The sequence below is a fragment of the Harmonia axyridis genome, chromosome 4 (genome assembly GCF_914767665.1).
Source record: "Harmonia axyridis chromosome 4, icHarAxyr1.1, whole genome shotgun sequence".
In the NCBI taxonomy this organism is placed as follows: Eukaryota; Metazoa; Arthropoda; class Insecta; order Coleoptera; family Coccinellidae; genus Harmonia; species Harmonia axyridis.
Window position 1 is genome coordinate 29,154,793 of NC_059504.1, and position 25,327 is coordinate 29,180,119.

Below are 25,327 nucleotides of genomic sequence, written 5' to 3' on the forward strand. Positions count from 1 at the left end.
ATATTTCATTGGTGGGATTGGTCTTCGTTTCGATTAACTACCACAATATCAAAAAAATCTACGAATAAAATGGAGAATTGAAAATAGGGAAACAATAGAAAAGTACGACGTCTCCAGGAAATTCTAACAATGTCAGAAACCAGAAAGTTTATCAACGGCCAGGATTCCGTAATGTTTCCTGACACTACACTTTATTTCACATAATATTCTTGAAGATTCTATGTATATTAAAGGATATGCAAAGAAAAATTACAAATATAATAATCAATAAAATGAGCAGAGGTGTATCCAGGGTTTCCCAATAAGAGATTTCATTTTGGATAGCCAGCTATCTGGGCAGTTGTAACTTTTGAAGCTACCATCTTTTGACATTTGACAAGTAGAAACTACTCCATTACTAAAAATGGAAAATACACTCTCCAAAAAGGCATTGAAATTGTTAAAATTCATTACAAAAATGGTGAAAATTTTGCAGTCACAGTTCGTAAAACTAATGCACATTTGGATCGTCGTGAAGCACATTCTCGACAGGAAATAGCGCAACTGATGGAAGAATTTAAGCTGTTGGGACAATTTAGTGACGTGAAAAATCTAAACAGGAAAAGCTGAGAATGTTGCTGTTGCAGCCCATTTGGGAATTAGGCTATAATTAATGATTTCTTATGGCCGAAATTGAAAGATATTGATGTGGACGACATTCATCTTCAACAAAACTGCGCAAAGTGCCACCCAAGCAACGAAATGATTGCAATTTTGTAAGGAAAATTTCCTTTTCGTGTTATTTCTCGAAGAGGCATCAGAATTAGCCATCGAAATCTTGTGATGTAACACCTTTAGACTTTTTTCTTTGAAGCCACGTGAAAGATAAGTTAAATGCCAATGCTCCACAAGCGATTCAAGACCTTAAAGATGGAATTCGTGGAGTTATCGAGGACAAATAGCGTAAAAATGTGAGAATTAGTGATGGAAAATTTCGTGAAAGGGTAAGCCGAAAGAGGTAGTCGAGGCGACCTTTTGGCTGATATTGTTTTTCATCATTCATGATATTCTTTTTCAGGATGAAACATTGATTTCTCTCAAAGCATATACTCTTTTTTATATCAAAATGAAACCTCTTTTTGGGAAACACTTTAATTATAAAGTGTTTTCCAAAAAGAGGATTCATTTGATGGTATCAGCACCATTAGGTATTCCATTCTAAACATAAATTTTATATCAATAAAATTTATGTTTAGAATGGAATACCTTAAGAATGCCAAACACAATATTTCTTTCATTATAGGTATATTCTTTGGCAACCGTCACATTCGCGACAAGAGATTGTTTGCTACTTTTCCAATTATTAAAGAGCATCCTCCAATTTTTTTCTTCAGTTGAAAGTGCGTATATTTGTTCCATCTCTCACTTTTCTTTAATAATTGGATGCTGAGCCTAATGAGTCCCTATCAAGGATTCAAGTATCCGCCTCTTATAAGCACCAAACGTGCTCGAATAGTATTGTCTGAGGATGAACTCAACATGACAGACAACCCTCAAAAAGCAAATTTAACTTTGTTGTCTGCACACAGGTCCATTTTCTGATAACAGGGCATATTATATTATTATGTGCAAGGTGAGTTTCCATACGAATGGAAACGGTCTAACGTTTCCTACAAATCGTAAAATTGAATGGCTTAAAATACTAGTAGACATGTCATTCGAATGGATAGATAACATATTTTGAAATAAATGGATGTGAAGGACTTGTTATTATTGTTATTCAATGAAATCCTGATGGAGACATCAATTGCAGATTTGATTACCGAGCATGAATTACGCTGATATAAAAGTAATGATTTTGATGTTGATTTAACAAATATCTGATAATCTCACTGAAGTCGAGAATAAACGGGACAACATTCATTTATAGGTTGACAATACTTTTGCATCAGTCTGGTATTATATTGACACTATGGTCGATTAAAAACAAACATGTAACACTCGGGATGGTTTCAGAAGTGAAACCAATGAACCAAATTTAGTTTGCTCTGTTACGTATCCTTTCAAACCCAGTTGTTCCAGATATCTATTCCAAAGCCATTGCATGATTAATTATGTTACATGATTAGCACTCAGTTAAAAACAATTATTCAACTGAGTGCTAATCACGTAACTTATTCGAAAATATTCGAATTATATCAACAACAAAGTCCTAATTCTTGGGATCTACAAAACTAAAACGGAAAATTTTTTTTGTGTCGCTTCAGTTTTGAAGAACATTTATAGAAAAATTCCACGTGCTCATATCTTCATAACCATTGTGGGGATTTCACCAATAAACACACTTCACAGGGAACACCATCACGTGACTGCTCAATTCAAAACGAAATTAGAGATATTTATTATTAAATCACCGATTTTTATGAAGTTTTCACATAATTTCCTTAAACAATAATCTACATAAAAGTGTGTAAATATTTCCAATTTGCGAATGAAAAATAAAAAAAGTTTTGTTAACTTTTCGTTTTTCGCAAGAAAATTAATGATATATACTTTGTACAAAGTACTGATATATTTTCAAAATATTCGTGAAAAAAACCTACCAAAAATCATTACAAAAGAGGTAAAACAATCATTTCGCGAAAGTCGTCGTACATACGAAAAAAGAAGAAGATGAAGTGAATGTACAACTTCGACAACATGCAAAATTTGGTCATGAGAGAGGAAATGAATGGGTACCAAGGTTTGACTGAACATAACCACCAAATTTAGACCCCAAATTCACATAAAAAATTTTAATATTCATAGTTTTCTTCTGAATTTTATTGTATTCATAGCCCAGCAGATGGGCATAACTAAAATTGACCGCGAATTCTGCCCCAATGTCTAAACTGAAGTTTCAGAATATTTTCTTCTTGAAATTCACTTGAGTTACTGAGATTTTTTGAAAAATTATAGTCTTCTCTTCCATTCAAAAAGCGCGGAATAAAAATTGTCAATTATTATCAGGGGGTAGATTAACATCAAACTTGAGGAAGTTATGTACTATAAATATGTAGTATTAAAAAAGCTGCTATGATATCCGTCATTTTCTTCGTTCATTAAGAATACACAAATATAAATGAAATTCCATATATGTATAATAATATGCGAAATAAAAATCAATAAAGTTCGAAAGTGTCCACTTTGAAAAGCTACAGTGACTTAATAAAACACAGTGGCTACAATTCGTTCAAATTGAGCCTAAAAATGGCGAACTATCTGTCTTTGCCATAGAACCTAAGAACACAATCGACTGAACTGACACTCTGTCAAAATTAAAATTATTGGGCCTAATATTATTTGATTGTAAATAGAAAAAAATTAATTCAACTGAAGAAGACTACAGTGACTTAATAAAATGAGCCTTCATTTTGAATAAATCAGAAAAATCAGGTAAATGGACAATGTAAACAAAAAGCCGCCATATTTAGGCTCAGCCAATCAAAAACAAGACCACGAGTGTCGCCACTGTGGTTTATTAAGTCATCCCATGAAATCTTCAGTCGTCAGATGATCCTCATCATCTCAACCTTTATCCGGAAAACTCCAATTTTTCAAGAAAATATTAATGCCAAAAATTAGACCCCATCAGCAAACGCCAAATCAAATATCATTCCGTCCCCAGCGTCGTGTTGCAGGACAGCGTCGCGGCGCCCGTTTCGTGGTGAATTACAACCTAATGAGCCAAACGGCATTGATATTCCGATCGGCAATTTGGCAACATTTGATATTTGCAGCGTCGGATTGATTTTTTCATCGGCAGTGGCGCTGCTGCGAGGTGCGTGGCGGCCGAGGGGGGCAGGGGGGCACGACGGAAGGACGCGGAGAGAGCACAGGGGTCGGGGGTTGTCGCGTGAGTCATCGTTGCACTCGTAATCTTATCGATCCTGTAGCTGGTCCTGGCGTGCCTCAGCCGACAACCTCGCCTTCTATGCAAGATCCTGTGCCAGGCAGATTGAGTGCGGCTGAAGAGCCAGTGGCGCGCAGCCAGTGGCGTTTTTCGTTAAGGTTCTATTCTCACGTTTTTTCGCGTGAAAATTTTATTTTTTTCCTATCCTTCCGATTCGCCATGAAAACGATTCGATATAGAAGATCTATCTACTTGGAATATTAATATTATATTTGTGTTCCAAATGCGGCACACAAGTTCCTTAATTAGTGATATCAACCCAATGGTTTAGGAGAAATGAACATTTACGATTACATCGAATTTAAAATAACGGCAGGAAAGTTAATGCAGAATTTCGTGGAGATCTATCAACAGGAATATGAAATATATTTTCAAAAATCTAATCAAATATTCTACAATTGTAATTTTGTGGCTACATAATAAAAGTGAAATAGATCATTGAAAATTCATTAATATATATGTACATATTGCTACTGAAGAAAAATTCAATTGATTTAATTTCGGCAACTGGTTGGTTTAAAAGTTTTGCAAAATAATATTTTCAACAAGATTTGCACCTTAAATAATATGTAGTAACTGTTTGTATTGAAATAGGTAAGGTCGAGCCTTTTCAGTACCCATTTCAATTTTCCGACAATTTCAAATATTGTCCGAAATATTAAAAAATAACATATGTAGGTAAATTTGAACTTCCAAGTTCCTCAGATCATAATATATCAAACCTCAAATATAAAGCTGAAAAGATGTCCAAATACGGTCAAAAATAAAAAGAGATCGTGAATGCAAGTTATTTTTCATATGACATTGGCCCAAATCATAGTTCTGACAATTCATTGAAATGTAATCTCTAAGTAATTAATTTCAAGAACAAAGATAAAGGACTAAGATCGATTTATTTTATATTAATATCAATAAGGGATAGTTATATTACCATGATTGAAAACACAATCCCAATATGAGTAGTACCTTATTTCAAATGGTTTCAACATTAAACAATTATATGTGATTCACAACGTCCAACGAATCAATTTTTTTGAATTTTATCACGTTGTTTTCAGGTTTTCAAACACATAGATATCAGATTCTTCGGCCAGGTTTTTTACTTTTCAATTCAAATGCTTATATGACAGACTTGAGGAATTTTTCCGAAAAGTCTTTTACAAAATCGAGTACCCGATCCTGAATTCAACACCTAAAATCCTAAAAAATATAGAAAAAGATTGGTTTCCTTGTCTTCTTTCACAACAACTTGTATTGCAACTCAATACTATTTCAGTTCTCAGCTAATATAATTATCATTCCTATATAGGTGGATCTTTAAATTTCTAATCGATTTTACGATATAGACAACTAAAACGAAAAATATTTTTGTCCCAGTTCATTTTTGAAGGACCAAAAATGCGTCCAACAACTATATTTGAATACAGTTCGAACATTCTGGTTTGGAATCCACTCCATTATCCGAAAAAAAAAAGTTAAGCCGGTGGTAAGCTCCTATTGAATACAACTGTTGTTAGACAGATGTCTTCTCAACAAAACCCAATTAGAAGTGTTTAGTTCCGCCCTGATCACGAAATTCAGCTTCGTAGGTAATTTACCAGTTTTATTGGATCACAGTTGTTGCTTTTCAGTTCGTCAAAACTTCATTTTCAAGCGAATTATTTTTTATTTCCTATCGACAAAAGTTGTCAAGCGGCTTGGTAGGAGTACCAAGTATTCTGCGCTGTATTTAATAATTACCGTCAGTGAAAGACACTAATGAAGTAAATATTGATATTGTCGACTGTGTTTGAAAGTTGCAATAACACATTATTATCGGTGCAATGTCAAATATTTACCCCAAAATATATGTAAATAAGGGTGCCAATGTAAATGGAGAATTCGTAACGATGTCATTCAAATCTTGCAATATGTCAGACTCTGCTTATATTTTGTAGTGACAGTATTTGTTGAGAGGCTTGAATCGACAAGGAAATAATCAATTCATCGATTTATTCCATGCTTCATTATTTCGAATTTTGAAACTGTGAAATAGTTTCAAAAAACTGCTTACCCTCTTCAGTATTTGCTGTTTTCACTATTTGGATACTGAAAAGTGTGGGAAACAAACAAATAAATATCTATTTATTTTGAAGTTATAATATTTCAGTTATATTTTGAATTATTGAAATATCTCAGGACTTCATCAAGCCGATTAATTTATACATTTTCTCACAAAAACAGAGTATTTTAAAATTGAAGAGAATATGCTCTTTAGTCGTTCCTGAGGATAAGATGCTATAATTTTACTGAATTCATTTGAGGTGATTCTTTTCGTCCATCCAGTTGTAGTCAAGACAACATTGTATTTGTATCTTTGTTGAACTGAGCCAAAAGAGTCAATTTATTATTATTCGTAATAAAAGACAATTCAATTTTTCAGTAGGTCCAAGGTATAAATATGTCGATTTTGATATATCCTAATCTATATATTACGTATGTATGATCTGAGAATCATATTCAGTATTTAGATATATCAATTTCTTTGGAAATCCCCGTCCGCTGCCACTGGTTTCATGCCAAACTGGACTCGCAGCACAGGAGCCAGACGTTTCGTCGGCGAGGTTATGGACGCATCTTTCCCCATTTCATCCAATTCGGGAGAGAAGCTGCTCACAGCTTGCATTCATTCCCACAAGACCGACCCCAAAACCTCCCTACTACGAGAAAAATGCGAACGCACCTCGCGCCAAAGTGGTAATAACTGCATTTACCGCCATGAGAAAGATCGGCCATGCATTCTAACGAGGAGCTTTGGGAAAGAAAAAGACGTAATTACTAAGAGATTGATGCAGAATATGTTCAATTCTGTTTGGAATACACATAAAAATGGTTCTCTCAAATCTTAGGTCAGATATTTGTATTTGTAAGAAATATTTATATCATTCTATTATATTTTATTCTATTATATCTTCTATATTCTAAAACAAGTTGCAATGGGCTTCTATTCCAACACGAATGCGAAATTCGATAACAAGCTACGAACGAGCAACACATGAGTGTTGGAATTGCCTCCTGCAACGAGTATAAGACGATATTTTCTCTATTTCAGTCGAGTTTTGTAAAATATTGTCGATATTCAATAAAACATATTCTCAAACAAGTTGCAGAATGGGCTTCTATTCCAACACGAATGCGAAATTCGAAAACGAGCGACAATTGAGCGAGTTTTCGAACGCACAAGTGTTGTAATACTATATTTATACATCCTAGTGATTTTTGTATTGTATCTTTACAGTTGGTGTGACTGTTACGAAAATTGACAATTACAAATTTTGAATTTGAATCGTATTCTGAATTTAGAATATTTTAAGGTTCTATTTTCACGTTTTTTCCCGTGAAAATTTTGAATTTTTTTTTATTCTTCCAACTGACCATAAAAATTAGTCGATTAGAAGATTTATTTGGAATTTTAACGGCAGGTTTGTGTTCAAAATGTTGCACTCAAATTCGTTAATTGTAACTCAACCGTGAATCAACCCAATGGTTTAGGAGATCTGAACATTTACGATTACATCAAATTGAAAGTAACGGCAGGAAAGTTAATGCAGGATATTCTAATTTTGAAATATTTTATAACTATGCATTAAATTCATGAATTATGTCTGACGAAATCGATTTAACACGTCAGAATCAAGAGAAATTGCGAATAATGATGCGAATCAATTCGCTATGTTTAAATTATATTATATTGACAATTGACATGAAATTTGATAGGATCGAAAGTCAGCATTGACAATCACAAAACGAAGAATATAACTGAAAACAATGCTGTAATATGTTCATTACAGCACTATTTTTAGTACTATGATGAACTCATTACGATACTGAAATAGATAAAACCTTCTATTGTTCATATAAACAACATTATTAGAATTTTCCGAAAATTTTCGTGCAGGATCATGAAATTCTGCAACAACTTTCAAGTCTTAGTGTCGGCTCGTCTAAGAAAATGTGAGAGCTAGACTCTACGATATTCCTTTGATACAGGTTGTTGATTCTTCTACGTTCTGCCCATAAATTCAAAAGATTAAATTCTCAATTACATGATAAATGAACAACAAAACGATAAATTATAATAAATTTATCTTGTTAATATTACTATTAATGCAGTATTTCAGAGATGAGGTTGAAAAATGTTTTTAATTGAAATATTAAAATTTTTTTGAATTTTATATTTTTTTGGAGAGAAGTTCCACAAAAAATTAGTCCTTATCAACTATTGAACGCAGCATATAACGAAGAATTCCAAAAAAGGTTCTGGTTTGTGTCAGGTCAAAAACATTTCGTCATTCAAACGTGGATATCTGATGACAGAAATGTAGGTTTATCTACCTGTCATGTCTTTAAAATGGTATAGTCTGAGTTATTCGAACCATATGTGTTTAGGAATAGAAAATTTTTGAAAGTTTTGAATTCAGATGGATTGGGAAATCATAATTTGGATAATTCAATTTTCAATTTAAATTTTCACAGGTACAGATAATGCCATTCTTCGTACCATTTGCAGTATATTATCATATTTTTCCATCCTGAGATTACTATATTCTGTTCTTTATCATTTTTCGCATTCAGCTAAAGTGTAGATGCTGCTGTAATTTGATGTTGATTTGATATTCATTCATTTTTATAATTAATTTTTTGAATCGTTCGATGAAAAAAAAATGAATTTTCCTCTATGAGATTCTATAAATCGAATAAATAACATTCATCGTCCAAAGCTTCTCTTGAAAAGTATACATTCTATTTGCTTTAATATAGGATATAGAATATACCCTATACCACCGTATTGATCCATGAATTTTGAAGGGAAAGAAATCAACAATATTCGATTTAAAATCTCGAATAATTTCCTCCCATGATCGTAAAACCTTCCCGCCATCAGAGAATGTAAAATCTGGGACATTTGTCAGGTCTTCACAAGATTCATTCTGCATGTTATTCGAGCTAGGTGACTTCTCCTTTCAAGAGGACATCTGTCGAATTGATGGAAATATATGTCTTGAGAGTGTTTGAGATCCAATGGAGCGGATGGATGTACAAAAGAGAGATCTCCTGAGAAATTGTTCCATTCATTGTATGCACAGGTAAATTTTACATGTTATTTGAACGATCAAGTAGACGAAAATTTATCAGCGCATTGTTACTTATTCTACCTATATCATTTGATTTTGTGAATTGTGGAGAATTTTAGTGTGGTTATAATATGTTTTATTTCGTACGCCAGTATAAGTATATCCTGCAACTGTTCTCATCTGTCTGTAAAAAAAAAATGTTTGATTCGGATTTGATTCAAATATTTCACGCAAGTTTCTTATTACCAGAGTTATTACGCGACTATTAATTTGTTGTTGTTTGAATATCAATTAGAATTGTATTTCTAGACGAAAAAGTATACATCCGAAAATATATCAAATAGTGAATGTTTTGGGACGATGTCATAATTTTTATATTTAGATATAATTATTGCCTTCATCAAGTAAAATCATTCAACCTTTATAATTTATAATTCAAAGTAATCATTTATTGATTAGAGTCAACATCGTCCAAAAGAACAAATTAAACTCTATAAAATTGGTATTTTCTATGTTGATTTGTATACCTGTTTCACAAAGGAGTAAGAGAGAATACCTATGACCTGTTGAAATGGCTCTATTGGAACCGTACCAGAGAAACAGTTTTGTTCAGTTAGCCTAGGAATTCCTAAAATACCTACAAGTTTGTGAAATAAATATACAAATTTCAAGTTTGTAAATTCAGTTCTTTGACCTATAAGGCACTGATGAGGAAAAAAGTATTAAGAAACAGGAACATTCCGAAACGTATGTCGGTCTCAATGTTAATATAGTTCATTCATTTCATTTGCCGTTTACTCAACTTGTTAAATTTGGAAAAAAAATTTTTTTGGTTGATTCTAATATTTTGTGAATTTGTATTTCCAGACAAAGAAGTATATATGAAAAAGAAATATCGAATAGTGAAGGTTTTGCTAGAATGATGTCATAAATTTGATGAGATACACAATATGTCAGTAGATTTCGATTAAACTATACCCCTATTTATATGAAAAATCTACATTTTTCAAAGAAAAATTTGTTTCGTATCGTATTATTTTGTAGCAGGCAAATACCTATGTAAGTACATCAGTAGGTCTTATAAACAATGACCAAATGACCAAAGGGTTCAGAAGAGGGGTAAGGAAGACTTGAGAAGAGTTTGTCGAAATCCGTTGTGTGAAATTTTATCAATAAAACCTGACAAAATTAAGAAAGTGATTTATTTTTCGTGTGCTTCAATCTAGTATAATGTATACATACTACATATTAAAGAATACCGATAATAAATGAGTTTATTCAAATACAATAAGTACAAGTTCGAATTAAACTCCGAAAATAAACTGTGAGTTATCTCTAGAAGAACTGTTCACAGCTATTCCAGCTGTAAGCATTTACCGCCAAAAACAATTGATGTAGATGTGGTCTTATTGATATAGCTGAATAAATTTCAACTCTAAGGTAAATTTAAGCGTCATTCATCAATTAATTGCACATTATTCATTATAAAATATTGCTCCAAAATGAATTATACGCGAATTATCGAAGTAAATTTTCAATTAAAAAAGTGTAAAACTAAACGCTCTTATTGAAGAGAGCTTCTGCATGAAAAATAACCGCCAAAAACGAGTTAATAATCCTCCAACGACTGAAAAACCTCTGTATCTATATAAATAAAAGATTAAGCGGCGTTTGGACCCTGCTTCTTTCTTATCGAACATTATTTGAAATATAGTCGGCTGACAGGACGACAGCTGCTGTGAGCTGCTAGCACGCGACAAGATTTCTTTATCTGTGTCAATTGTGTTATTTCATCTGCTGTGCCTTCATTGTTCCTGATGTCGCTATGACGACCGTGTACTACTGCCGCCCTCCTAGCTTTTTTGTTGATGAATCGTTGTAATTTGTATCGCCCAACGAATTTCTTTGATGACAATCAGCAGCGATTGTCGAGATGAAGGCACTGCTGAGAATGCAGAATTTTGGCGGTCGGTGTCCGCAAGAATTTGCGATTTGGAAATTTACACACCGGCAAAATTCTCAATAAAGTTTATAGGTCATTTTGTCTTAACCTGTGGAGTGATTTGTTGACTGACAAGATTGTTCACGAACATTAAGATGTTGCCTCATGTGTTCTGAACGTTTTCTCTTTTTTTTTGCGATATCTTATGAGAGAAATAACAGCAATTCATTTAATACCGTTTTCGAACAAGAAATGTATGTTTTGCATCGCAAAATTTATTTTACCCTATTTCAGTGTCGTAATGAGTTCATTACAGTATTGAAAACATTTCTGTAATGAACTCATTACAGCATTGTTTTCAGTTATATTTTTCGTTTTATGGTTGTCTATACTAACTTCTGATCCTATCAAATTTCAACATACCTCAATGTCAATATAATATAATTTGGATATAGTGATATGATTTGCAACATCGATTTCTTCAGACATAATTCTAGAATTGAATGCGTAATTATAAATTATTTCAAAATTCGAAACGTACGATTCAAATTCAAAATACGTAATCTGTCAATTTTCGTATCTGCCAAGATACAATACAAAAGTCACTAGGATGTTTAATCTGAATTTTGACAATATTTCACAAAACTTGACTGAAATAGAGAAAATATCGTCTAATACATTCTGCAACTTTTTTAAGAATATATTATTAATTCATACCCTGACCCTAAAGTATGTATACATGAATTCCATGGAAAAGTTTATTGTATTGGTGAATTCATTTTTTTTTCAACCGATGAACAGAAAAATCAATACAATGAAAAGTCGTTCAACATAGATATCAATGAATTGCTTTCATTGAAGCAAGGAACAACTACCATTAAACCAATGAATGTTCATTATTACAATGTTCGGTTCATTATTCGATTGTTGTTCTCTGTATCAATATTGTAAGAGTTAATGTACGACGCTATACATGTGATGGACAAAGTTCTTCTATCCAATGAATAATATTTCATCGATACAATGGTTACTCAATATCAATTTCAGAAACGCGATATTGATGGAAAGGGATTTATAAGATCAATGAATATGATAAAATTTCGTTATATTGATGAAAAATTACATTGTATCAATAAAATCGAGTTGATGATTGCCGATCCTCAATACAATTAAAAAAAATTTTCAGTGTACTGCAACCATTCGAAGTACTGTAATTCATATCGAAATCAATATATCCTAATTACTAAAACAAAAGAAATATTCAGAAAAGATGAAGCAAAATCTGAGTATTCGTAAATATATGCGTCTGTTAATGATTCACTCCACAGAATGTTCTGAATGAAAGCTAACTTTTCATTATTTTCCACTAAAAATGAAATTTCTTCAGTAGTTTTAAATTTAAAATCCTTATGCGCCAGTTGAATTGGTTAGCTCTGTCCAATATTTCTTAAGTGATGAACCGAAAAATAATAAAAATGTTTGTAAGGCTAATCAAATCTATTCGCCAGAGATAGGAAAAAATAGGTGTTCACATATTACTAGTAGATAATATCTTAAAAATTTCATATTATCAAAGATAAAGTTGAGTGCAGTCAGAATTTCCATGAATATCAGCTCTACTTTGAATATGAAGCTTTATTAAGCACTAAACTTTCCAGGGTAAATTTCAAGGGGAAAGGAACAAGAACATAAAAGTTCTTCATTGTAACGTGTAGACTAATTACCAGTTTTCACATTCACGTCAGAGTTAGGTATAAATAAGTAACAGTATTGTTCACTTGAAAGCCATATCATTGATGGAGTTACAAAATATGGATTTAGCTGATGGAGCATTAATAAAATTAATTCTGAACTTCGTACCACTAAAACTGCCAATGGCTCAAAGGCGTTTCTTTTCAAAGATGTCTGAAATCTTGATATATTATTCATCCTCTTCACGTCTTAGAGGCGAAGCAGCTGTTCCCAGTCATTGTACCCGACACAATTTGGTATAAAACCGTTCTTTATCCCTGATTCCACCAGATGATCATCCAAAATAAACAGAAACTTTTCTGTTACGTCAGTTCTAACCGTTCCCGCCAAAACATGACCTTTTATGGGTCGGAAGACCTCTTCGTTAATCTTGCGAGTCGGGTCAGCTAGGATTTGATTAAATTCGCGGTCAAGTCTATACCCTGTGGCCCTACGCCACAGCCAAGACCCCGTTTCATTCATGAGCTGGCGTCCGACGGTCAGTTGTTTCATTTCGGCCCATTAGAGGCCTAACGTGTGCTCTGCGAAGAACGAGAGCAACGGACGGAGGGTAGATGCCCCCCTTTATCGGCTAGTTTCAGGGAACGTGTTGCGAAAGATCAGGTTGAATATTAACGTAACAATTTTTTCCAGTATGTTAACAAGGCAAAATTGGCTGACAAAATTTCTAGAAATTAGTTTGTTCTACAAAATTGAAAGAGGCATCCATTGGGAGCTATAGCAGCCAGAAAATCTGTAATAGTACCTATATTCTAAAACAAGTTGCAGAAAGTAGGTGACATGAGTGTTGGAATTGCATTCTACAACGAGTATTAGACGATATTTCTCTTATTTCAATCAAATTTTGTGAAATATTATCGAAATCCAATGGAAAATTCGGATTACATATCCCAGTGACTTTTGTATTGTATCTTGGCAGTTGGTGTGACTGTTACGAAAATTGACAGATTACGGAATTTGAATTTGAATCGTACGTTTCCAATTTTGAAATATGTAATTTATAATTACACATTAAATTCGCAAAAATTGATTTGATTCCACCAGAATTGAGAGAAATTGAGAATAATGTTGCAAATCATTTCACTATATCCAAATTACATTATATTGACAATTGACGTATGTTGAAATTTGATAGGATCGGAAGTCAGTGTAGACAACCACAAAGCGAAAAATATAATTGAAAACAAAGCTGTAATGAGTTAATTACAGAACAGTTTTTAATACTGTAATGAACTCATTACGATACAGAAATAAGGAAAATTGTTTTCTCTAATTTTGTGGCAAACCCGATCATTCTGCCATACATTGTAGAACAAAATCCTTCGAGAATATCTCAGTCTCTTACAGGTTTTTTGATTATAATCCATTATTATATGTTGGTACTTGGAACTCTCTTATCATGGATTTATCTAATATCTGTCAAATTTATGTTACAGAAAACAGTTCTGCCAACCAACAATGTAAAAATTACTCAACAACAATATTTATGGAAATATTCCGTAATTTCAATAAACATTCAGTGAAAAACTCGTCACTTCATGGCTGGTTTTTGAATTTTGAACTCGTGGAAGAATATCAGTGCCTTTTGCACTTGTATTAGGTAGGAATAACCATTCTTCAAAACTATTCGTAAAATTTAGCAGAGGGGGTTTTTCTCGTTATTTTCATAATTGGTTTGCACATAAAACTTATTGAAGTTAAAATGTTCAGAAGCTGATGAATTTCGTGAGATATAGGTACAGTTGAACATTGATGAGTTTGTTCAAGATTTTTAATCTATTTGTTTGAAATACCCAAAGTGAATATTTTATGTGTTTTATATATAGGTACCTTAGAGAGGTGTATGAGAAACCAACTAAAAAATTCATAAATGATAAAAATTTAAAGATGAAGCTGCATAAAGTAATGAGGTTCAATAGTCGAAAGAAATTTTATTTCAGCAATATGAAAGAATGAAATAGAAATAACCTTGCCATCCGCCAAATATTATAAACAAACTTGAATTCGTAAATTCGGTAGGTATGCACTTGCTATTATCATCTATTTTTTTTTTAATTCAGGTTCCATAATTATCGTCAATTAATTGAAGATGCGCCTTTATAAATTTTCAAGGTTTCGTTTTAATGTGCCTATCAACTCATCAAAATGTATCTAGTTAGCGAATTTTCAGCAAAAGTAGATTTGACTGGATAATTTTTGATTGACTTTTCAAGAACCGAATTTGAATGAACCCAATATTTGAAGGAAACATATTGAATGAAATTTTATAATGAAAAATAACATAAACCAGTGGAATATATAATTCAATAATAATTATGCCAAAATTTCTGATTCTAAATAAGTTATTTTGTCGAACTTGAAAACAAATCTGCTCTACGCTGAACTAAGCACTTTCAATATTTCGCTAGGCTTTGATATGTTTCAATGCGAAAATAATGAAGACCCCCTTCCCGATCTGAATTCTACAGGACTCCTTCGTTTCACCCTATATTCACTTGTTCATACGGTATATGCCGATGGCATAATGTAACTCTTTGCAGGTGACTTCGGATTCTCCCTCCAAGACAATTTGCCCTCAATATTCAAACCTCCCCTCCGATTCGACCCCTGAATCAGAAAATCATAAAGCATGGTGATTTCCGATTGACAATCGAGTTAGGAATAGAAAATACTGCAATTTAATGGTCGGATAATGATCTTTTCAAATCAAAATTCACATTGATGAAAGTAAGACAATTATCCAAAAGTTGCAGTTAAGCAAGAGCAACATAAAGGTTTCTGAATTTATTCCATTCTAATAGTATTCAGAAAACTTCGAAAATTATCGTTTTATCAATCTGCGTAGAGATCAATCTGAGTAGAACCTTATCGTTTGAGACCATTTCCAGCTCAAAATTCGAAAATTACAGACATTGTGGGAAATGATATAGCAATCTGTTCGGAGACGAAAGCTCAAAAACACCATCATCCATAACAAATTATGTCCAAGTGATTCAATGTACAACGTGAAATACATAACAGTGAAAATATTGTCCATATTAAGTTTTTGTAATGAGCGCAAAGTCAGTTAATAAAACAAGACATACTTTTTGACACAAAAATATACAATTAATTTTTTTTTATGAAATCGAAAAAAGTCCTCTGATGAATTTGACAAGGTGATTTCACGTTAAAAGAGACGATTTTATAAGAATTTGAAGATTTCATTTTGCCGGAACGCCAAAATGTTTTGCGGCAGTCCTGGTTTGAAATAATCCAAACCCTCAAAATACGTACAAAATCCAAAAAAATCCCAAAATTACCTTAAGTTTTCGTGAATAGTGAAACAATAAATAATGCCTGAATAAAAATCCAGAAACAAGCTTTTGAAAAAACTAACCAATATTAAAGAATTTCTGATAGTTCTATCAACAAACCAGAAAATATTTAATTCAGTAATTGTTGGAAACCTCCTTCAGGTGGAACAATTAACCCATAATCGAAAACAAATTATGCAACGGTCGAACCCATTTTACTCAGGAAACCGTGTCCTGTAAAATACAGAAGACCGTCACGAAAAAATTGCGTAATATTTTATAATCAGTATCATCTACATCCTATTGTCCTCGTATTCCTCGCAGCGCATTCTATTCGCCATTATGAGCATAACGGTAGACGGCCAGTGTTATTGTCAGAAGGGAAAAAGGACGAGGACTAGACATGCAGGCCGTCCATAACTTAAACGGGCCACTGTACACAACAAACAGCTGGCACAGTTTATTCTCCCTTTGCAGCTGTTCGGGAACCATGCCGTACTACCTGGTACGTATAAAATAATATCCAGCATATGTGTACCGTGAACCCAGTTCATCGTCTCGGTTCCCAATATATTTTAATCGACCACTGGCATCAATGAATCTCGTCTTGGTATCGTCAAATTCGGAAACAGTTCGGTATTGTGTTACATGAGGGATTTTTGCAATCACCAATCCAATAGCTCAACAATGTAATTCAACAACAAATTAACATCAAATTTCAATGTTATAAATGAAGCAAATTTTGAGCTGTTGCATTGATTCCCACAAATTTGGGAAAATCTCGAGCATTTGGCAACATTGCCACTTTGTTATCACACTTTTCGAATCAATATTGATAGATAAATATTTTTGTTTAGCATTTCTCCTTTCAGACGGGAGAAATTCATCAAAAAGATCAAACCAATATTACTGGTCTAATTTATTTTTCTTCAAAATATTGCATATTCCACAATATGAGTATTTTCCGCTGAAAAAACTTTAAGAAAATATCAGTGCTCAAAAATAAAATAGAAAACGCGAGTCTAAACCACAGCTCAAAGAACGGAATTTTATATCTATATAAATATTTTATGAATAAATTCTTTTCTTCAATAACATTACATAAATGCCGAAATGTTATTTTGATTTTGTTTTATGTGTGTATAGTTTTTCGTTTCAAACCCCTTTCGACTTTCTTTCTTTATAATTATCGTTCAAAATTATTGAACAGGAAGGATTTATGTGGTTCGTATATTTTTCAACTAATCTTGTTTTGTTTATTTTCAGAATTAGAGTTCTAGGTATAATAGCGAAAATTGTTTCGATATTATAATGTGTTTCTCCTTAATGGTTTTCCTTTAGATTCAGTTCTGTACTTATATTTGACAAAAATATCATTCTCAAAATTTGCTAAAATGTTAAAATTACATATTTCAGTTATTCAATTCTTACAAAATAAAACAAATAATTCATTTTCCTACAACTGCTATGAAAAGTAGCGTTTTCTGCATAGTTTACTCAATTGCAAAACTATGTATTGCGCATACTGTGGGAAATATTATTCCCCACGGCACTTTGCCCACACCTCCCTTGGTAGACCAATGAAATTGGGCTTTTGAGTCGTTTCTATGGAAAAGCAATAAATTGGCACATACTGTCAACGAAGGTCATTTTGATTTGAATCAAGTCCATTACTTGAATTATTGAAATTTGTGCAGTTGTAGGAAAAGTATAGTGTGCAACATGTGGAGAAAGTCCTTTTCTCGCTCGTGTGTTTGCGGCACTCGCCTTTCAGGCTCGTGCCACAAACTTCCACACTCGCGAGAAAAGTTGGACTTTCCCCACTTGTTGCACAATATACTATTTTTTTTGGACTAAAATTAATTCTTTCAATTCGTATATAATGATCAAATGCAGTATTTCTTTTCAAAAAATTAATAATTCCATCCTAGATTTTAGAAGAACTGTAGAGCTTTCTAAATTTCGAAAAATAACATTATTGATTAAAGTCTGAAAAATTATATTCTAAAATCAAATCAATTATTTCCCATATTTTTCCCAATGAAGTGGTATGAACATTGCATTTTATATTGGCCTTCGAATAGTTGTAAGTTCACCTTTAACCAGGATAGTGGCTTCTATGGGTCTGCAATAACTGATAAATTAAAAATATGTCATAGACATAATGACATATATGTCTTCGGTGGAAAAAATTCAACCACAGATTCTATTCCAAATTCAATTATTTCCATCGAACCCAGAATCCATGTCGAATGTACTCGAGCAAAATACTTCCTATTTCTTAGTCTCCCACACTTGATTCCTGAGCATCTTGAACCCAAACACGAGGGTGGTTCAATACTTACGTTCCGGATGTTTGAGGCCACTCTGGAAAGGTCAGATATGCCGGCTGCTTCGTCTTAAATTATTTCCTGCCCGCATAAAAAGTTAAGTCTCTCGTCAGAAATCGAGCATAAGCCCAACATTCCTGAACATATCTCTTCGCTTCTTCATATTGTGTTTGATCTATGGTCAGGAATTACTAAATGTCAAAATGTGTAACGTCAAATGTTTTCGGGATTGGTTTTCGTCATATTTACATTAATAACGACGCAGATACTACTCCAAAAATGCTCTGCAGTGAAGCAGCATGGGAAATACACCAGGGACCTCCAAGAATATAACTTGGTGGTTCCCCACCGCCTCACAGAGAACGGTGATTTCTTGAGTTTTAAACTTCCACATTACTACGAACATGAATCGGTTAGAAAAACTAAGAGATCTGCAGCAGATGAAGAAGCGCATTACGGAATCAAATTAGCCGACAAGTATTATCAACTTAGTTTGACACCAAACCATGGTTTTATTTCACCTGACGCCATATCCGAAATCAGAGAAGCGAATGTTCCGATCAAAGATCGAGTTATCAACAAAGTGTTGAGGAAACGTATGTGCCATTTCACCGGTTCCGTTAAAGGATTCAAAAACTCAAGGGTGGCATTATCAGCATGCAACGGTTTGGCTGGTTACATCACGATCGACGACGAAACGTACTTCATCGAACCTTTACACGAACACCAGGCGAATAAATTAGGCCAACATCTTCACATCATCTACAAAAGAGATATAACAAATCCTTACGAGCACGACGAAAGGTGCGGTTTAGCTAAGAGTTGGGAAGCCGATTGGAAAAGAACTCTTAAGAACAAATACGCAAGAGACCATCGCTTGTCGATCACCAAAAGAGGCTTGACAAGTGTACAACGATACTTAGAGTTACTAATAGTGGTCGACAAGAAATTCATCAAGTATCACAAATTTCACGATATCGAAACCTACATCCTGACCATAATGAACATGGTGGCAGATTTTTACAGGGACCCATCGAACGGTAACGCCATGGAAATCGTAGTTGTTCGCGTGATGTACTTGGAGAAACAAGAAGATGAAATCGACTTAATGATAGTAGACAACGCCGACGACACCCTCCTGAGCTTTTGCAAGTGGCAGATGCGGGTCAATCCGAAAGACCTGAAGAACCCAAACCACCATGACATTGCCGTTCTTCTGACTCGTCACGACTTGTGCGGTGACAACGGTACCAAATGCGGCTTAGAAGGTTTAGCCTACGTGGGAACTCCTTGCACTCCAGACGAACCTTGTTGCATCAACGAGGACAGTGGACTAATCTTAGCCATCGTGCTCACCCATGAACTGGGACACGTGATGGGTTGCTCGCACGATTCTCCAGATGATTCAGGCTGTGAATCTAAAGACCCCAAAGACGGATCCAATTACGTGATGGCCCCATTCGTTGATTTATACACTATTAGATGGTCCACTTGCAGTAAAGCCTTCATGACAACCCTATTCGAGAGCGATCTAGGGGAGTGTTTGAATGACGAACCCCAACAGTCGCTCTACAAACAGACGAAGATCCTGCCGGGTGTTGTTTATGACGCTCAGTCTCAGTGCGAGATGATGTATCCAGGTTCCAAGTATGAGGTGTACGAACCGGAGAACTTCTGCGACCTGGTTTACTGCAAGACGACCCCAACAGTAATACAAAGCACTGGCCACCCTTACGTGGACGGAACCAAATGTGGTGAGAATAAATGGTGTTTCCATATGAAGTGCATCGAAGTCGGTGAGAGACCCGAGGCTGTCAACGGAGGTTGGAGCAAATGGAGTACTCCTACAGAGTGTTCTAGGACTTGCGGTGGTGGTACACAGACGTCTTCAAGAGAATGTGACAATCCAACACCCGCCAACGGTGGGAGATACTGCCTAGGTGATAGAAAGAAGGTAACTACGTGCAACATGCAGCCTTGTCCTCAAGGCAGCACCCCATTTCGAGAAGTTCAGTGCACTAAACACAACACTATCCCTTTAAGTGGTAAATTGCACACGTGGAAGCCCTACTTGAAGAGAGACGAGCCCTGTGTCCTCTATTGTCTGAACGAAGAGAACGTTTTCCACAGATTGGAACCACGAACTATAGACGGAACTCCTTGCAAACCGGCCACGAAATATATGTGCATAGCGGGCGCCTGTACCAAAGTAGGTTGCGACGGCGTCATCAATTCGGATGCTACAGAAGATGTATGTGGTACTTGCAATGGGGATGGCACACAGTGTAAACTAGTTGAGCACATATTCACCAATACAGGACGAGGTTATACAAAGGCAGCGACGATACCTGCAGGAGTAAAAAACGTTTTCGTCGAGGAACTCAAACCGTCGGCCAACATAATCGCCCTGACCGACAAGACAGGAAACAACTTCTTCCTCAATGGCAACTATCAGGAATCTCCAGACATCGAATTTCTCATAGGAAAAGTCGAAGGTGTCTACAGACATGCCGAAGAGAATCAAGAGCTTCTGGTCATCAAAGGACCTACCGATCAAGACCTCGACCTAATGGTGTGCTTCTTCGAAGCGAACAACGTCGGTTACAAGTTCCGCTACGCAGAACCAGTAGCAGAGTCTGAATACCTACCGAAGTACCATTGGGAGATACTAAACTTCGGTGATTGTACGGCGAAATGTGGGGGTGGTATTCAACAGGCGGAAATGTCGTGTTCTGAAGAGAAAAGTGGCAAAGTAAGCCCGTCGTTCTGCCAGGACTTAGAAAAACCTGAATCCAGCGTCAAAAAGTGCAACGAACAACCGTGCAAGACTAAGTGGAGAGTTGGAAAATGGGGACCGTGTCATGCTTGCAAATTTAAATCTGGGGTACGTCTGCGAGAGGTCGAATGCGTAAGACAGTCGCCTCATCCGGGTACAGAAGACATCTTGGTGGAGGATGGAGAATGCAAAGGACCTAGACCGGCCACAAGAGAACTCTGCAACGCGCCTAAAAAGTGCAAAGTAAGGAGCGTTCAATATGGTCTTCCTGACTCAGAAATGCTCGACGTATGGCAACAAATACACTCCGTCAAAAAAAAGAAAAGAAAACGCTCAGAAGACGTGTGCCAACCAGAGAAAAAGGTCAAAATCAACGTGGGTTCCATCGTTAAAGACCACGTCAACCCTGATAGCATCAAAGTAGATGTGATCCCTTTGAAACCAACATCTATGACAATAAATATGTCCGATAGTGCGTTTGAGACCATGGGAGATATTGTTGGAGATACAAAGGACGAGAAGAAAATCAAACATCTACAGGGCAAAGCTGCGGCTGATGAGATTATTCGTTTAGAACATAAAAATAATACGGCGAATTGATGCTTATATCTTATTTGTAAATATGATTCTATCAATTTAGTTGTTTATGGTGGAAAGGTTATTTTATAGATATATTATATTTTAGGTTTCAATATGGAAAGATGAAATGAAGTTACATGTGAGATTTCAATAGTAAAAAAGTTAGATACCATTCGAGTTTGTTTTGAATGGATGGATTTGATGGATTTAAAGGATGCAGTATTGTTCGTACATTCTTTGCAGGGAATATATTCCCTTCTAAATAACAAAATTATTGTAAATCCTTCATTATTTATAGTTCTCCCTAACAGAAAATTAAGATTGCTTGAAAATATCACGAAAATTCATAGAATCGAAGCTATTAGATCTGGCCACCGAAAGACAATAATAACATATGGTTTTTTGACAAAAACAGAACAGAAGCACTATACACTTTAATCAGCTTCAAAGAATTAAGTTCTACTCTCTGATGACGAATCCATGGCCAAATAATATTCTGTCAATCCGTAAACATGATAACTCTCGAACGAAAAAACCTTAAAACTTAGAATTTTCAAGTAGTATTTTGACTACCTCGGTAATGTAGGACCATTTAAAATTTAGTTAATCTTGGCAATTATAAGTGAAAATATCTAAAAAAAAATGATATCCATTATTTTCTTGACAACACATCCCTTCAAGTTGATATTTTGCTTTCAAATATGTACTGCTCAATGCGAAATTTTGTGTGTTCTCCAATCTCCACATCAGAACCATAAAAAATTCAATCAGAATATACTAAAAAACAACAAATAATATTTCATCAGATCCGACATAGTTGAAATTTTTCGTGTAGATGTAAAATAACAATTTCAAGTTTTATGCAAAATTTCATTGATCATTCCATTAGACTCATAAAAAATTCATATTAAATATTGAATAAAAAAGTTCAATTCCTGAATGTCATTAATGATCAAATTCGTGCTTTCAGGAGAAAACAGATATTAAAAATTTCATTCGAACTTTGTGTGCACTATACTTAATTTAATACAATTTGCATATCATAAACCGTTTCCTCATGAGCTTTTACATAAAATTCAAATAAATACGAAGCCAAGTGGCGAATGAAGATATTCAAATAGGTCAGCAAGATAGGTTGCACAAACATATTATTAAATATTCCTTCTTGCAAATAATTATATCAAATTATACTACCCATCCATTCCCACTGAATACTCTTAGAAGTTTCCAAGAACTCAGGTAGAAAGATTGTTTCATTATTAAGTCGAAATTATTCCATTCGAATCGAAGTGCAGTAAAAAAAGTTGAATAAACAATAGACATTTCAATGAACATATGAACAATAAAGAGAAAAAAGCAAAAGGAGCTATTATCAATTTGGTTGGATTAATTTCAAAGCAAAGAACCAGCATGTAATAATTAATGATCATTGAAATAAGGTGCACGGAGGTAAATCAAGTGTTTCAATCCCTACCAGAAACTCTTGCACAAATTCAACGAAACCTATTCTAAAATTTTAGAATGATTGTCGAGAATTTGTCCCGCTTTTGTTTTTTTTTATGAAGTAGCTCTAGCTCTCTAACTCTAACAAGTTGACAAACAGTACCACTCCCAAATAAATATAAACGCAATGGACATAAATAATTACCCAAGCCTATGTTACATAAAAAAAGCATTTTCTTAAAATTATTACTTTTTATGAGAATTTCTTGGTTTCCGCAGATATTCATTCTCGGCTGCACCCCTTTTGGATAATAATTTTTCTTCATGGTATTATTGACAAATATGAAGTTAATTGAAGCAAAATATCTACGATATGATGCTAAACAATGGAAATATTCCATTTTAACAGTAATAATCCTAGATAATTTTTTGTCTGAAAAATTTATTCTGAAATTGGAAAAGTTGAAAACCAAAATAAATATCCTGAACAAAGAAAAATTGTCCCGCTCCTATTTTTATAGAGGTTCGCTCAGCTAACTTAACATTAAGTTAGCAAAGCCACGCCCTATAAAATAATTAGGTGCGCGACAATTTCTCTTTGTTCACATTTATTAATAGTTGATGATATTCATGAAAAATTCAGAACGGATTAACGTAAGATAAAATAACTTGCCACTTCTGTATTTATACAATTTATTGAAATTCGGTACCAACATCTGCTTCGAGTTTGAGATGACCCTATGTGAATAGAGTTCGGCAAAAGCACAACTTCTCTCACGCCATAGAACTGGTCCTAGATCGTGGAGAAGCTGGGAATATAAAAGTGTTTTGCATGAGATGAATCATGATTTCATTCATTGTACCCTCTATTTGTTCGCTAACCTGATTCGAAACCTGATTTACACCTTGAAGAGAGCTAGATTTTTCTAGGAGATGTATTTAATCGTTTTATAATATGAATGGGTTTCAGTATAGAAAAGACGTGTAAAAGAATTTGGAGAACTGAAAAATCATAGCTTTTAACCAGTTCGTTCATAGCTAAATTTGAAAGAAGGAATAAAGGCTTAAAATTAATAGGGATCTCTTATAAATCACTGCACTTATACCTATAACACTTATTCCATTTTATTTAACAGGTTTTGTTGAAATCCAAGAATTAATAATGGCTGCATTCAGCGGACACAACAGTTGGAAGAATTTTCGCTGAACAAATATATGATCAGTGATCGCATGCTCAACATGTTTAGTGAGTAGACGCCATTTATCTGAGTAACTTTCGGCTCAGAAACTGAACCCAACCTCAGAGTAATAAACATAGATAGAGGGAGCATTCGTCATTTTCAGTAAGTTAATTTTGTCACCAACATGAGCTATCAAATTTGACATGAAGCGCGCGGAAATGAAAACATATCAGTGATACGATATTTCACTCAATTCGCGAGTTTCTGCACAGAGAACGCACTTCTTATGTCCCATAGTGAATCAACGTCTCATATTGACTCAGAATATATTGAAATAAATACCTTAATATATCATAAATTCAGAAAACAAACTTAAAACAAACTTCAAACGCGCCAAACGACGTGAAACAACCGATGACACTAGGAAAGCAAAAGTTACCAAACCTTGGATTTCAGCAGGTAGATACAGGAAATAATAAATATTCTGCTTATTATAAATTCGACATTAGGAAAAATATCGGATTCCAAATATTCAAATTCGCATATTTAATCACCCAAATAATTATATTTAATTCAATATAATATACATTCATAATGATATAGTGAAATTGTGGATTAGAAAATATATCACAATTCGACAACGTAATCTAACCATGTAAAAATTGTGTGTACTTCCTCAATCTATATTTATTACTCTATGAACCCAACACTTTGTGAAAACTGTCAAAACAGAGGTTTCAGAGGTTAGGTATGTTCTAACTGTTCAGAAAACTGCTCTCTGATCACTTTAGGATCTGTGAGCGCTCAGGGGTTATATTTGCAACTGCCCTTTCCTTTCCGCTGAATGTATCTAATGTAAAGATCGAATTTGATATTTTAAAAGTGAAAAATTCCAATTGTATTTTTTGTCCAGTTCGAAAGCAATAAAAGAAATTACTTACAAACATTTTATTCCAATTATATAACCCTATTTGAAGGAACAA

General features: G+C 34.2%; 2 protein-coding genes across 5 annotated transcripts in view; one reads left to right on the forward strand and one right to left on the reverse strand.

Annotated features, from left to right (window-relative positions):
• Nucleotides 1–25,327, reverse strand: part of LOC123677369 (DNA N6-methyl adenine demethylase) — a 72,019-nt gene that overhangs the window by 36,982 nt on the left and 9,710 nt on the right. The window lies entirely within an intron of this gene.
• Nucleotides 18,562–21,892, forward strand: LOC123677370 (A disintegrin and metalloproteinase with thrombospondin motifs 12-like). The gene has a single exon (XM_045613849.1). The coding sequence runs from the start codon at nucleotides 18,583–18,585 to the stop codon at nucleotides 21,739–21,741; it is 3,159 nt and encodes a 1,052-aa protein (XP_045469805.1). The 5' UTR covers nucleotides 18,562–18,582; the 3' UTR covers nucleotides 21,742–21,892.